Source organism: Antechinus flavipes, chromosome 4 (genome assembly GCF_016432865.1).
Source record: "Antechinus flavipes isolate AdamAnt ecotype Samford, QLD, Australia chromosome 4, AdamAnt_v2, whole genome shotgun sequence".
NCBI lineage: Eukaryota > Metazoa > Chordata > Mammalia > Dasyuromorphia > Dasyuridae > Antechinus > Antechinus flavipes.
The window spans coordinates 36,947,815-36,961,030 of NC_067401.1; the positions used below are offsets into that span (position 1 = coordinate 36,947,815).

General features: G+C 39.3%; 1 protein-coding gene across 3 annotated transcripts in view; it reads left to right on the forward strand.

Moving 5' to 3' along the window:
- The window catches only part of AP2B1 (adaptor related protein complex 2 subunit beta 1), a 120,429-nt gene that overhangs the window by 93,693 nt on the left and 13,520 nt on the right, over positions 1-13,216 (forward strand). For all 3 annotated transcript variants that reach the window (XM_051992438.1, XM_051992437.1, XM_051992440.1), the window contains 2 exons: positions 6,131-6,215; positions 8,312-8,398. In XM_051992438.1, the coding sequence (XP_051848398.1) occupies positions 6,131-6,215; positions 8,312-8,398 (172 nt within the window). The remainder of the gene's footprint in view (positions 1-6,130; positions 6,216-8,311; positions 8,399-13,216) is intronic.

Sequence of the window (13,216 nt, forward strand, 5' to 3'; positions counted from 1 at the left end):
ACTTGGAGATTTCTAGTATTCCCCAGGATCGTGATGTGCGTACTCCTGTTATTGTTCCTTAATTCAAGAGCCATCTGCCTACCATCCTCTTCTTTTGTTGGAGCTCAGTCCCTTGTTAGTATAGCCAAGAGCAAAAGACATTTTGTTCACTAAGTCAGTAAGCATTTGTGAAGCAGCTACCAAGTGTAAATTCGAGAAGCTAACATATAGACTATGACTTTTAGAAAAAAAATTTATTGATGCCTTTTGTTTCTATTTATATGTAATTTCCCTCACCACCTATGGATCAAGAAAAGCAGTTCAACGAAACTAATCTATATAGGAGCCGTAATTAAGTCTTTTTTTTTAACCTCTACCTTTCTACCCAAAGGATTTGTGTTCAGTCTGAGCTCCCATACCATAGAGTTTTCAACTACATTATTATATGTTAGTCTTCTGGTTCTCTTTTCTTTACTCTGCCTTAGTTCATGTAAGTATATCTGAATTTCTCTAAATTTATCATTTATCATTTTTCATTTCTTAAGATCTAATGATATTCCATTACATAATTTACAATAATTTTTGACCATTCTCCAATTAGTAGATACCTACTTTGTTTCTGAATTTCTGGCTGCCACAAATTTTTTAATTGGGCATTTCTATCTATCTTTTTGGAGAGGTGTATTCAGCTTCCAGAAACATGTGGATTAAGGGTGTGAATAGTTGAGGCATTTTTCTTTTTTTGCTGAGGCAATTAGGGTTAAGTGACTTGTCCAGGGTCACACTGCTCAAGAAGTCCTTTTCTTAATTCCGGGTCATTTTCTAGGACAATTGTACAAATGCATGACTCTATCTACCATTGTGTATCTGTCATTCTACGTCCTTCCAACAATAACTTGCATTCCTTGCATGTCGCTCCTTCCAGCTTGGTCCTTTTTTATTCATTGTCTTCCACCTCATTTCACCTCTTAGGTCTCCTTGCTTCCTTCAAGACCTTGGTAAAATTGTACCTTTGCATTAAGTCTTTCCTAGTTCCTCTTCTTGTTAGTATCTTCCTAACTGGAATTGCCTTCCACCTACTCTTTATGGGTATGCACATAGTTGTTTACAAATTGGCTCCATCTTAGACTGTAAATGAGCTCTTTAAAGCAGGGATTTTTTTTTTTTTTTTTGCTTTAATTTGTATCCCTGGACTTTAGGTCAGTGCCTAGACTATAGCAAGCCCCTAATAAATGTTTTTTGACTCACACAGAGGAACCTCAGAGTTTTTATTTTGCATTTCTCTTAGTTGTCATTTAGAGCTTTTCCTATGTGGTAGTTGATTGTATCTGTCTTAAAAGTTCTACTGTTGCTTTCTCATACTTTAGTCATTTCCTTTTTATTCTACTTGTTGTATCGGGGGGGGAAAAAATGTGAAAACCAGCCCCCTAAAGACATGTAAGCCACATTCCTCCCCACTGGTCTTCACCTCCTCTTTTGAGAGGAATGCCATATATTTCATCAGCATTTCTCTGAGATTGAGTTTGATCATTATAATTAATGAATAGTTCAACTGACTTTTAGTGGGAGGTTTTTTCCATTTGTTGCCATAGGCATTATATATATTGTTTTCCTCATTCTGCTTATTTTGCTCTGTGTAACGTCACACAGGTCTTATAAGTTCTTGTAGAAATAAATTTCTGTAGCATAATAATATTCTTCTATGTCTGCAAATAATGACCTGTCCATTTTTCAAATGATTGGTACCCATTTGTTTTTCTTTGGGGGGGTACTACAGAAAGTGTTTATAAATAAGACTTTTCTTCTTGATTTCTGAGGATATAGTGTATGTGTACATATATATGCATAAGTACATGTGTATACACATACACATACCAATTACTGCTCTAAATGATCTATTTAATTAAATTTAATAAATTTTATCATATAATTCCTAATTGTTTTCCAAAATGGATCCATCACTGTGTCTTCCCAGAGTCCCACCAGTATTGAAGACTTAACCACATTATAGACAGAGCTACATACATTTAACATAAAGTTAAACAGAAGGGAATCCACAGAGTTGAACAAAATGTTGGAAAAAATAGACATAAAAGTCTCATTTTCAGAATTGAAATGGGATATACCCATGATACTTTCACAAAAAATATATGCTAAATTAAAGAGAAGGACAAGGCAATATGTTGAGTGCCCAGCCTGGAGCCAGAAAGATTTGAGTTCCCATCTGACCTCAGACATTTACTAACAGTGTGACCTGGGCAAGTCACTTAACCTGTTTGCTTCAGTTTCCTCTTCTTGAAATGAGCTGAAGGAAAGGGCAAACCACTTCAGTGTCTTTGCCAAGAAAACTCCAAATGAGAACACAGAGAGTCAGACATGACTGAAACAACAGAAACCGTGGAACACAAAGAACAAATAAATGTAAAAAGACAGAAATATTAAACAAGTTCTTTGTAGACCATAAATTAATAAAATTGCTAATTAACATAGGCAATATATGAAAAAATACTAGCCTAGATGGGGACTGTCTACATTCTTCATTTCTTCTTTTGAAAACTGTTAATGTCCTTTCCCAGCGTAGTTATTGGGAAATAGCTCCTAGTTTTATATATTTTATGTGAATTCTATATCTTGGGTATCAAGCTTGTCAGATTTTTAATGCAAAGTTTTTGGGTTTTGATTTTCCTTTTTACCACCTTCTGTTATTCTGGTCACATTGATTTTGTTTGTGCAAAATTTTTTGAATGTTATACAGTTGAACATGTCCATTTTTATCTTGTGTGATTTCCCTTGTTTTGTTTTAAATTCTCTAACAATTGTTATGAAAGATTGTTTTTTCTAATTGTTTTATTATATTTTTTAACCTCTAGATTACTTATCCATTTCGTGCTTATTGTGGTATATGTTGAAAGATGCTTATCTATACCCAATTTCTGGTTAACTTTTTTTTTCCCCCAGGAATTTTTGACAAATAGGAAGACTTTTCCCCAGTAGTTTGTGTTCTGTCCTTTTTATTCCCTGATACACGTTGAAAGCAGAAAATCAGCAAAGCTACTGGTAACTCTGTATTTTATTATCCTTTCTCTTTTCTTTGGGACAGGATAAGATTATATCTTGCAGTTTATTTTTGTGTAAGTACTATATTTTGTTTTAAGGCACCAGGTGTCTAATGTTAAACCTGTTCCTGTGGTTAACTATATGTGGAAGTATGCCTTGAAGGTATCTTTGTAGGTTGTAAAATGGGAATTGCTGAAAGATTGTGACAATTAGGGAGGAGGCCTGGACTGTTCTCTTGTAGCCTTAGGTGATGATACAGACTAAACAAGCTCAGCCTTTACTCCCTGGAACATTTGGTGCCACACTCACTACCAGGAGATTGGGCTTTTAACATACAGAAATGGTCAAGTGAGTTGCTGTCTTTGAGCAGCTGTGCAGAAATTCCTGCGTGACAAGGAGAACTCCACTGCACATACTTAGTGGCCAAGGGCAGCAGAAAAGAGGGCTGGATTTAGAGCCAAAAGGTATGAGTCTGAAATCCTCCCTTTGTCATGTACTGCTTCTGTGATTTTAGGCAAGCTGCCAAGCTCCTCTGGCTCTTCTCTAGAGGTGAGAAGTTTGGACTCTTAAGTGTGTAATGTCTGACCTTCCTCTGATCCACAGCTGAAAATAGCTTACATCCTTCCTCAAAAGATTGAATATTGGTTTTCAACTGTTGAAGGATTTTTATTCTGGGTTCTAAATTTTTCCACCATTCCGCAGATGTCCTCTCCCTTTATTCCCCTCCACATTTACACAACACACACACACACACACAACACACACATTCACACATGCCTTCTACAGCCCCCTTCTCCCACTGGCAGGTTACTCCCAGAAACTCAACTTGGAAGGCCAATTGTCCTTCATCCTTCTCCTGGTTTCACGTTTGGTTCTCATTTGTGACATCACACTCCATCTTTCTACCTCCTGTTTTTTGGCTTCATTTTATGTATTTGTGTTCCCTCATGAAGAGGTAAGCTTCTTGAAGGCAGGGACTATTTTCTTTTTGCTTCAGTTTGTATTCAAAGCACTTCACACAGTACCTGGCACTAGTAATCCCTTAGTGCTTGCTGTCTGGAGCCTGGTATTGAGCTGTGCTTTTGGGGCTGTCTGCCTCCCTCTGATTGTTGTACCCAGGATGGTTGTAGCAATTGTAGCAGTAGTTCTATCAGCTTCTGTCTAAAGCCAAATCTTGTGCAGTTTCATTTGACTGTCTTTTAAATACTTCCTCAGTGTCCTTGCTGGTGTTTACCTTATTTCAGATCACTTCACAACAGCAGCTTGAGTCTCCTGCTGTGGAAGGAGCTCCTGATGTAACGGCATGTGGCATAGTACTAGGAGAGTTGAAAGCAGAATCAGTTGTGGTACAAGATTGTTTGTAATCTCACACAAGATATATATGGGTTAGTAAACTCAGGTCTAGATATAGACTTAATCATAGTTAGCTTTGGGAATTCTTACAAGTTTTTTTCAACAGAAATGAGGAAGTTAAGGCACTTTGAATGTCACATGAAGACATGTGGGCTTTAGGAAAGAGATGGTAGGCAAATAGGGGAAAAAGAAATTACGGGAAAGGGCAAGTGAGGTAAAGAATAAACATGTAGCACTCTTAGTGTAAGAGGTCATGAAAAAAAATGGATTTGCAATTCCTGTCACACATTAGGCATAAATAAATAAATTAGGCAATAATAAATTTAATAGAACTGCTCCCTGGAAGTGGAGCAGTTTCCATATGATGAAAAGTGATGACAGTTGGACTTTTAAAAGAATATGGAATGATTTCATAGAGGTGGAAAACAAGAGGTAGATATGGGCTTCCTCTGACCAAGGTCTGAATGTTCTAGTAATGTCAGGAGTTCAGGTTTCCTGCTTCCAAGCTCCTACTCTGTTTAGAGAAATGAAGTAGGAGGTAATGGTTTGAGATCAATTCTCTCTTTTTTCCCCCCACTCCTTCCCATGCTGCTCTTCATTCTTAGAATCAGCTGCACTTAAATCTTTTGATCCAGCAGTGTTTCTACTGGGCTTATATCCCAAAGAGATCTTAAAGTAGGGAAAGGAAACATGTGCAAACATGTTTGTGGCAACCCTTTTTGTAGTGGCTAAAAACTGGAAACTGAATAGATGCCCACTAATTGGAGAATGGCTGAATAAATTATAGTATATGAACTATATGGAATATTATTGTTCTGTAAGAAATGACCAGCAGGATGATTTCAGAGAGGCTTGGAGAGACTTACATGAACTGATGCTAAGTGAAGCGAACAGAACCAAGAGAACATTGTACACAACAAGAGCCTCTTCCTTCTTGATCTGATTTTTATTGTGCAATAATTGTATAAATATGTAGACATATATTGGATTTAACATATATTTTAACATGTTTAACATGTGTTGGACTACCTGCTAGCTAGGGGAGGAGGGGAGAAGCGGGAGAAAATTTGGAACAAAATGTTTTGCAAGGGTCAGTGTTGAAAAATTACCCGTACATATGTTTTGTAAATAAAAAGCTTTAATTTAAAAAAAAAAAAAATCAGCTGCACTGGCATCTCCCATTCAAGTATATACCAATCATTGCTTTTTTTCTACATTAGGCTTTCCATTCATTGTTTGGTACCAATGGCATATTATTAATTATATAGAAGTGGGAAAATAAAGCACTCACATTTCTAGAAAGCTAAAAACAGAAAAGGGCAAAAGCATGAGCTATGAAAGGATGATCTCTTATTTGACCCAGACCAATTTCCATTTTATATTCATTGACTCTGCCTCTGGTAAATTCAGGTTTTTTTTTTTTTAAAAGGTGCATCATTAGGACATATTTTCATTGGAAGAGGAAGCTGGGTGGCAAGAAATTTTTTTTCAGGAAGTAATGGAGTCTTATAGAAAGTCATCCTGGGGAAAATGGAGAGATACTGATTATCCTGGGACATTTAAGAACAGTGAAGGAGGATGCGTGTGAGTGCTGAGCGTCTCTGTGTGTCATGAGGGATAAAAACTCTTTGCCACCTGGAAGAGGAAAGGAAACTAGGTGACATATTTCCAGACACAGACTTTCCTTTTCTCCCTCTTGGCTCTCTCAGGTGTCCTGATTCTCCTTTTGCTTCCTTGGCAGGTGGCTGTAAAAAATAACATTGACGTCTTCTACTTCAGCTGCCTCATCCCACTCAACGTGCTCTTTGTAGAGGATGGAAAAATGGGTGAGTGAGGCTTTGTTTTACTGAGTGTTTCTGTGCTGTCACCATCCCTATCATGCACACCTTTTGCTTCTCTGTGCTGTGCTCTGCCTGCTAGGAGCTGGTCCCTCTACCTTTTGGGGTCTCTGATCTAGAAGCCCCCAGCCTCTGACTGAGCACACAGGTACTGGGTCCATTGGGCCTGTGTCTCATTCAGGAATCAGCCAGAGGCCTTATTCTGTGTTGTCCACTGGGCTAAGTGCTGGAAACACAAGGAGAAACAGCAATCATACTTGTGCTCCAGGAGCTCACAGACCAGGAGGGAGGCAATCCGTAAGTAACTAGCATTGTAGAATAGACAGAAAGCCATCTGAGAGAAGCAAAGCCAGGAAGGCTTCCTGCAGGAGGCAGGCCTTGAGCAGAATCTCCAGATAGGGAAACCTGCAGGTCACCAGGAAGCAGCAGAGAAGTCCTGGCAGCTGGCACAGAGGCATGGAGTCGGGAGAGAGAAGAGTCCCCTTTCCAAGAAACTTGAAATATGCTAGCAGAGAGCTGCTGCAGTGGCTGCCTGCTGAGCAGAATGGGCCGGGCTTCTGGAAAGTAGCCTTGGCAACAGAGCACAAGGAGCACGAGGAGGGGGAGGGCGTGAGGCGGGAAGATGAGTTAGAAGTCCCCAGGAGAGAGGGGCCGAGGGCCTGGCCGTGAGATATGGGACCATGCCTTGGTCTGAGCTGAACTTCACTAGATGGCATAAAGCTGGGTCAGAACCAGTAGTCACCTCCCAGACCCTAAACAAGCAGCAGCCTCCCAGAGGGACCTGATCAGAGAACAAAGATCATCCCCAGGTGTGAGCTTTGTCTCCAGTGTGGCCTTGTTTATTACTTAGCCTCTTTTTTTCCACTTAAATAATAGGTTTTTTTTTCCTTCAATATACATGCAAATAGAGTTTTCGACATTCACTCTTGTGTTCCAAATTTTCTCCCTCATTTTCCTTCACTTCTTCCCCAAGACAGCAAGTAATCCAATATATGTTAAACGTGCAATTCTTCTATATTTCCACATTTATCATGTTGTATAAGAAAAATCAGATCAAAAATGAAAAAAAAAAAATGAGAAAGAAAAAGCAAGCAAACAACATAAAAAGATGAAAATGCTCTAGTCCCCACAGTCACTTTCTGGGTGTAGATGGTTCTATCACAAGTCTTTTGGAATTGGTCTGAATCACCTCGCTGTTGAAAAGAGCCACATCTATCAGAGTTGATCATTATGTGATGATCACACAGTCTTCTTGTTGCCGTATACTATGGTTCTACTTGGTCTATTCCACTTCGTATCAGTTCATGTAAGGCTCTCCATGGCCCGTTTAGCCTTATCTTATCCCCTTGCACTCTCATGCTGTGAGCTGAGTTGGAAGGTTATAATCTAACCATTAGCCAGACATCTGCAGCGGGAGCTGTTTAGGTGCTATTGGGAAATGATTTGTCTCCAGCCTCCCTCCCCGCTCTCAGCAGACCCATCTTTTGCCCCCTGACCTCATGACTCTCAGCTCCACCTATAGAGGATGGACACTACAATGTGGGGCAGTGTGGCAGACAAGAGTTCTACCTCTCTTTGTTTTGCATAGACCAAGATTTGATTGTGAATTTCATGATGTACATAATTTTTAGTACATTACATATTTTAAAAAATGTTAGGATGTTTATTTAAAAATTCTTTACTGATAAGAGTGTGGCCCAAAAAATAGAGTCTGCTGATAATAAAAATAATAGCTAACGTTTCTGTAGTGCTTACTACGTACCAGGCATTGTGCTAAGTAAGCACTTAAAATGATCATCTCATTTGATTTTCACAACAATCCTTGGAGGTGCTGTTATTCCCATTTTACAGATGCAAAAACTGAGGCAAACAGAGTTTGAGGAATTTGCCAAGTTCCCACACTTAGGAAATGTGTGAGTCTGGATTTGAATGCTGATCTTCCTGACTCTAAGACCAACACTATCCACTGCACTACTTAGTTCTCAGATGCCTGTGTAATATAGAACATTGGTAATAGTGATAAGGATGTGGTTTTGAAATGCTACCAAATTACAAGCATTCTTCTCCTCTATTCCAAAATGTAGAGCGCCAGGTCTTCCTTGCAACGTGGAAGGACATTCCCAACGAGAATGAGCTGCAGTTCCAGATTAAGGAATGCCACTTGAATGCTGGTGAGTGATCAACTAACCTACCGGGTTCCAGTGTGACAGCTAAAGGCAGTTCCAGGTCCTGCCCTTGGTTGCCTTTTTTTGTTTGTTTTTTTTCCCCTCCTTCTCACTTAAAGTTGATCTGATCCTTTGAAATCTGACTGAGCTTCAGCCCTATGCCTGGTCACTCCCTCCTTTGTGCAGTGTTGGCTGTTTCATCATCCTACCGTGTTTCCCTGATAATAAGACACTGTCTTATTATTTTTTTGGACAGAAAAACACAGAGGGCTTATTTTCAGGGAAGGGCTTATTTTAATGAACATCGACAGCAATTTTAATAAACAGGTAAATGTGAACAAAAAAAAGTACCTTTATTCAATAATGATCATGTCATCGTCAACAACATCGTCATAAGTGTCCATACCCTGAATTCCATCCTGGATGTCTTGCGCCTTTATTTCCTTCAGAAGAAGTGGACTCAATCTGTCATGTCCAGCAATATAGCTCTCTTTAAATGAACATGTCTTGTCCAGGTACCCTGCTCGTAGTGCCTTGGCTACACAGCTGTCAGTAATTTTATCCCATGACTTCTTCACCCAAGTCACGACTTCTTACAGACAGGGTTTCACAAAGTTTCCATGCTGACTTCTTTCCGTTCTATTTTCAATGTAGTCATTGACTTCCATGCGCAAATGGTCCTTGAATGGCTTGTTTATTGCAATATCAAGGGTCTGGAGATAGGCAGTCATTCCTGTAGGAATCATTACTTGATCTATTCTTCTCTCTGCAAGGAAGTTCTTCATTTCTTTAGCGTGGTGAGTGCTGGCTGAGTTCTTCTTTTATCCTCCATCATGCCCCCTCACTCCCGCTTACATACCAGGTTTTTATGTTGTCCTGCCTCAGCTCTCCTCGGCGGCACTGCTCTCAATGGCGCCAGCAAGCAAATCACTGGGGAAGAACAGGATGACGCACTCACTGCTGCAGCTCTGATTGGATGCAGCTCGGAGTGCGGCGTGCGTTTCACCCCGAGGGGGGGTATGGGGTGGTGGTGAAGGAGGAGGGGGATGGAGAGGGTACCATAGTGTAGCGCAGGGGAGCACCTTCACTACAGTAACAATCTCAATAGGGCTTATTTTCAAGGGAGGGCTTATTTTAGAAGAATCTTACACAGTAAGGGGAGGGCTTATTTTCGGGATAGGTCTTATTATTGGGGAAATACGGTACTAGTCCTGGTGCTTCTGGTACATACCACTGAGGGGGGATGTGACAATCCAAGGAAAAAAAGAAATGAAAACCCAGGTTTTTGTTTGTAATCTGTAGCTTATTTCTTGAGGTTCGTGTTAGAATCCTTCCTAATCCTCAGTACCTTCAACTGTTGATTGAACTCTGTATAATCTCTTCTAATAAATACTACTGGACTTAGAAGCTCTGAGTTGGTCAGGAAACTTAGAATTTTTAGTGTTTTTCTTTAGAAATGTCAAACAGATATAGTTTAATTGCCTTTGATTACAGTAGCTCCAGAAGAACTGATAACCACTGTCTTAGTACCAGGTGCTATTTCCCACTAATAACTATCATAGTAGATGGAATTTCTGTTGTATTTTGATAGCCCCGTTTTTTTATTTTCTTCAGAAATGCCAAGTAATGGCTTTTTATTTTCAAAATACATGCAAATATAGTTTTCAACATTCACCCTTGCAAAACTCTGTGTTCAAATTTTTCTCCCTCTCTTTCCCCCCCATCCCCTTCCCTAGACATGGTATGTAATGCAATATATATTAAATGTGCAATTCTTCTATATACATTTCCACAGTTATCATGTTGCACAAGAAAAATCATATCAAAAAGGGGGAAAAATGAGAAAGGGAAAAAACAAACAAACAAGCATACAACAACAAAAATGGTGAAAATACTGTTGTGATCCACATTTAGTCCCCAACAATCTTTTCTCTGGGTGGAGATGGCTCTCTCCATCACAAGATCATTGAAACAGGTCTGAATCATTGAATTGTTGAAAAGAGCCATGTCCATCAGAATTGATCATCGTATAATCTTGCTGTTGTCATGTATAATGTTCTCTTGATTCTCCTCACTTCCCTTAGCATCAGTTCATGTAAGCCTCTTCAGGCCTCTCTGAAATCATCCTGCTGATCTTTTCTTATAGAGCAATAATATTCCATAGCATTCATATACCATAACTTATTCAGCCATTCCCCAACTGATAGGCAGCCACTCAGTTTCCAGTTTCTTGCCACTAGACAAAGGACTGCCAGAAACATTTTTTCCCATGTTAATTCTTTTTTCTTTTTTATGATCTCTTGGGGATATAAGCCCAGTAGAAACACTGCTCGATCAAAGAGTATTATGGCAATTTTTGATAACTTTTGGGGCATAATTCCAAATTGCTCTGTGGAATGATTGGATCAGTTCACAAGTCCACCAACAGCATATTAGTGTCCCAGTTTTCTCATGTCCCTACCAACATTTGTCATTATCTTTTCCTGCCATCTTAGCCAATCTGAGAGATGTGTTAGTGGTACATCAGAGTGGCCTTAATTTGCATTTCTTTAATCAATTGTTATTTAGAGCATGTTTTCATATGACTAGAAATGGTTTTAATTTTTTTATCTGAAAATTGTTTGTATCCTTTAACCCATTTATCAGTTGGAGAATTACTAGTATTATAAATTTGAGTCAATTCTCTATATATTTTAGAAATGAGGCCTTTATCAGGACCCTTAGATGTAAATTTTCCCCCCAGTTTTCTGCTTCCCTTCTAATCTTGGCTGCATTGGTTTTGTTTGTACAAAAACTTTTAAATTTAATATGATGAAAATTATCCATTTTGCTTTTCATGATGTTCTCAGGTTCTTCTTTGGCCATGAATTCCTCAGTTTTCCACAAATCTGAGAGGTAGACTATTCCTTATTCTCATGATTTGCTTATAGTATCACTCTTTATATCAAAATTACGAACCCATTTCAACCTTATCTTGGTATAGGTTGTTAGGTGTTAGTCTTTGTCTAGTTTCTGCTATACTAGTTTCCAATTTTCCCAGTAATTTTTGTCAAATAGTGACTTCTTTCCCCAGAAGCTCGAGTCTTTGGGTTTATCAAATACTAGATTACTATAGTCATTGACTACTGGTCTTGTGAACCTAACCTATTTTATTGATCAACTACTCTATTTCTTAGCCAGTACCAAATGGTTTTGATGATCGCTTCTTTATAATATAATATAATATAATATAATATAATATAATATAATATAGCTAGACCACCTTCATTTGCATTTTTAAAAAAATCTTCTTGAAATTCTCGACTTTTCATTCTTCCAGATGAACTTTGTTATTATTTTTTCTAGCTCTGTAAAGTGATTTCTTGGCAATTTTGGTATGTCACTGAATAAGTAGATTAATTTAGGTAGAATTATTGTTTTTATCATATTAGCTCAGCCAACCCATGAGCAGCGATATTCTTCCATTTGTTTAGATCTGACTTTATTTGTGTGGAACATGTTTTGTAATTGTGTTCATATAGTTCCTGACTTTGTGTTGGCAGGTGGACTCCCAATTATTTTATATTATCAACAGTTATCTTAAATGGAATTTCTCTTTGTATCTCTTGCTGCTGGACTTTGTTGGTAATATATAAAAAGGCTGATGATTTCTTATTTTGCATCTGTAGCCCGATTTTCTAATGTTGGTTTACCACTTGGCAGACAAGAGCATTAGACCTTTCATGACAGTTAAGGAACGCCTCTCTCCCATAGTTGGTGCTCTCTAGGATGATGGCGATGGTGGCTTCCTGGGCTTCTTTTGGTGACTAAGGAAGGGAGGGCCCAGAGTCCCACTCTCTGCAGAAAAGGAAGTGGGTCGTGGTGGACAAGTTGTCTCAGCTGCAGAAGAGCCCGAGTTTTGCACCCCTGAGAACAGTGGTGGCAGTGATTAGTCAGGAGATCCAAGGGAAAGGGCACACAAAAAAGCTAGATTGGTTTGTTTTTTATTTTTTTTTCCTTGTCCATAAATGGGGCAAGCCGGGTGGCCCTCCAGATAGAGTACTGACCTGGAGTTGGGAAGACTTGAGCTCAAATCCAGCCTCAGGATACTTCCTCGCTTTGTGATCCTGGGCAAGTCACCTAAACCTGTTTGCTTCAGTTTCCTCATCTGTCAAATGAGCTGGGGAAGGAAATGACAAAGAAAGTAAAATGGAAATTGGACAAATCAGGTGTGGATGCTGATTCAAAGGGGTCCTTTCATTTCAGAAGGAAAGCCAAAAGCCATCCTGAGAAGGGCCCCGGGCTACCTGTGCCTCTGTGGGTGCCCTCCGAAAGAGGGGGCATTTTGATTTTGAGGAGGAGTTGCAATCTGTGCTGAAGACTGAGATGGCCTTGCAGAAAAGGTCCGATCATTGCAAACACTCTGAGAACTCTTTTCCAGTACAACTGCTCCTTGGCTACTGGCAACGTGAATCTTGGATGACAAAATCTCCTTATTTTCTCATAAGAATATTGACCATCTTTTTTTGTTCATTAAATCAGTGGTGTAGCTGGAAACCTCCTTCCTAAAGCTAATTCCTAAATAGGTAGCCTAACTGCATCTATCACCTGTGGTCCAGAGTGAGCTGACCTGCCAGCCATGAGAACTCTTGATTACAAAAAAGCATTGTAAGTTCTCAGTTTTCACAGTATCTGATTCAATGCTCAGAGTCTAGCTGTGAGCTAAAAATACCATTCTCCCCAGCTGATCTGCCCTAATCACAGCAGTAACAACTCTTTAAATAGAGCAACCATGCCAGAGTTGACGTGTGACAGATGGAGTCAAACATACTGAGGCCTTCAGGG